This window comes from Sinocyclocheilus anshuiensis, unplaced genomic scaffold, assembly GCF_001515605.1.
Source record: "Sinocyclocheilus anshuiensis isolate Anshui unplaced genomic scaffold, SAMN03320099.WGS_v1.1 scaffold763, whole genome shotgun sequence".
NCBI classification, from domain to species: Eukaryota; Metazoa; Chordata; class Actinopteri; order Cypriniformes; family Cyprinidae; genus Sinocyclocheilus; species Sinocyclocheilus anshuiensis.
The window spans coordinates 325,450-327,529 of NW_015548255.1; the positions used below are offsets into that span (position 1 = coordinate 325,450).

The 2,080-nt window shown below is 37.3% G+C and overlaps 1 protein-coding gene across 1 annotated transcript in view; it reads left to right on the forward strand.

Annotated features, from left to right (window-relative positions):
- The window catches only part of LOC107655434 (RING finger protein 122-like), a 9,538-nt gene extending 7,665 nt beyond the window's left edge, over positions 1 to 1,873 (forward strand). Inside the window, exons 4-6 of the mRNA XM_016442922.1 lie at positions 57 to 98; positions 583 to 665; positions 1,071 to 1,873. Of these exons, the coding sequence (XP_016298408.1) occupies positions 57 to 98; positions 583 to 665; positions 1,071 to 1,191 (246 nt within the window). The 3' untranslated portion in view covers positions 1,192 to 1,873. The remainder of the gene's footprint in view (positions 1 to 56; positions 99 to 582; positions 666 to 1,070) is intronic.
- Positions 1,874 to 2,080: the final 207 nt, after the last annotated feature.

The following is a 2,080-nucleotide window of genomic DNA, read 5'->3' on the forward strand; positions in this document are numbered from 1 at the left end:
TGCATGTACTAATTATAAATAATATTATTAATAATTAAACACTTTTTTTCTTACAGGTCATTCTAAAAGGTCCAGGGAAAAAATTGAGTCTTCTTGGAGTAAGGAACTGCCAAAACAATACCTTTAGTTCACTCTAACGTAAAATTCTGACATTTCTATAATTTACTCACCCTCGTGTTATTTCAAACCTGTATGACTTACTTACTTCTGTAGAACACAAAACAGAATTTCAGGCTGAATATCCAAACTGATTTTTTCCCTTTATTTAAAAAAAGTTAAACAGGACTAACCATCAACTCTCATATTCCTTCTATAAAAAAGCACCTTGAACATTCTGCTGCATAATTAATTTTTTTGCTCCAGCAAGGTTTGGGATGACAAATTGAGTAAGAATTTAAATTTTTAGCCAACCATCTACGTTATTGTATTAACAATGTTTGGAACTATTACAATTGTTTTAATTAGAAAATATAAATAATTAAATAAAATATAAATTAATTATAATATATATATATATTATAAATGAATAGAAAGCCTCTGACTATCTCTGTTTTTTTTCTTCCATTCTCTTTCACTTTATAGCAGACCTGTGCAGTTTGCCTGGAAGAGTTTCGGAGCCGGGATGAACTAGGGGTTTGCCCCTGTTCTCATGCCTTCCACAAAAAGTAAGATCTTTTAGCATCTTTTCACACTACCCAACCTTTCTCATTATGTTTCTGTATTCTGAAAATAATTTATATAAAAATAAACACTGATTGATGCTTTTACAATATGAACATTTAAAACAACACATTCCTTCAAAAACATTCAAGCATGTAGATTCCTGACACACAGAACGTTATTAGAGGCACTAAAACAAGAACCACAAATGAAGGTGTCAAGGCATTGCGACTGAATTATGAGAATTAGCCTTGAGTAACACCTGTCAGACTTTTCATTTTTCGAAAACGTCCTTCAGTTTCAGCCTGTCGTCTTGTGACATGGCCATAATGCATAAAAGCGCTAAAGTCTATAGATAGCTGCTGCATAACAGACCCATCTCTCCTCTTTTCACTTTGTCTCCTGCTAAGGTGTCTGGTGAAGTGGCTGGAAATTCGCAGCGTCTGCCCCATGTGCAACAAGCCCATCTGCAGGCTCCAGCCAGACCCTCCGCAGGGGGCCGAGGGGCCCCAGAACCCCCTGGAAGTGTGACAGAAGAGGGACGACGCTGCTCAGAGATAGACAGCCTCTCATACACCTAAGAACAGCGTTAAAAAACACCACACTACTGGGGTGGGCGGACTAGTCCCAAATACACAACAACCGCCCCTGTCCACCAATCACCAGATTTCTCCTGCATAGATGGGGGGAGGGAGGGGAAGCAGGATTTTCCCAGTAGAACTGAACTGATGTGCCGTATTCTTGGTCATAATGTAGCTTGCAGCAAGATAAATTGATGCCTCGTGGACTCCAAACAGACAAATATTCAGACCAGGACAGTTGCACACAACATGAGGTCTGAACTGACACTGTGCAATATGTGTGAATTTAAAGAAGTCCTCCTCTAAGATAGACTGTGGTCACTATTATTACCATAAAGGGTCGTGTTTAGGAAGGCCCAGTTACAGAATCCAAAGTGAGGAGCAGCTCACTGGCTGACCTTAAGGATCTGTGAGCTCATCGGATGTTACTCTTGCCAATATTTTGATGTTTGACACTCATAAATGTGTTTGTTTAGAGTCACGTAGGTGTTCTGAGTGCTAAAGGTAGCTCAGAACCCACACTGTAATGCAGAACCCTCAGAGTCAGATTGGATGAAATTTGGCCTAATTTACTGTAAGTTATTGAAGGTGGATGTTTTGTACTATATATTGCTCTCAATAAAAGTTTCTGTGATGGAACCAGTTTTTGTGTTCATTCACTATGTAAAATAATGTCAAATTTCCATAAATAGAAAACATCTTTATTTTAAAGGTTTAGCAATATATTGCTAACAATAAATTGCAAATGACTAATTGGAAGATATGATCAGCATGTTTCAGTGAGGTCATCTGAAATTATATATATATATATATATATATATATATAAATACACACACAC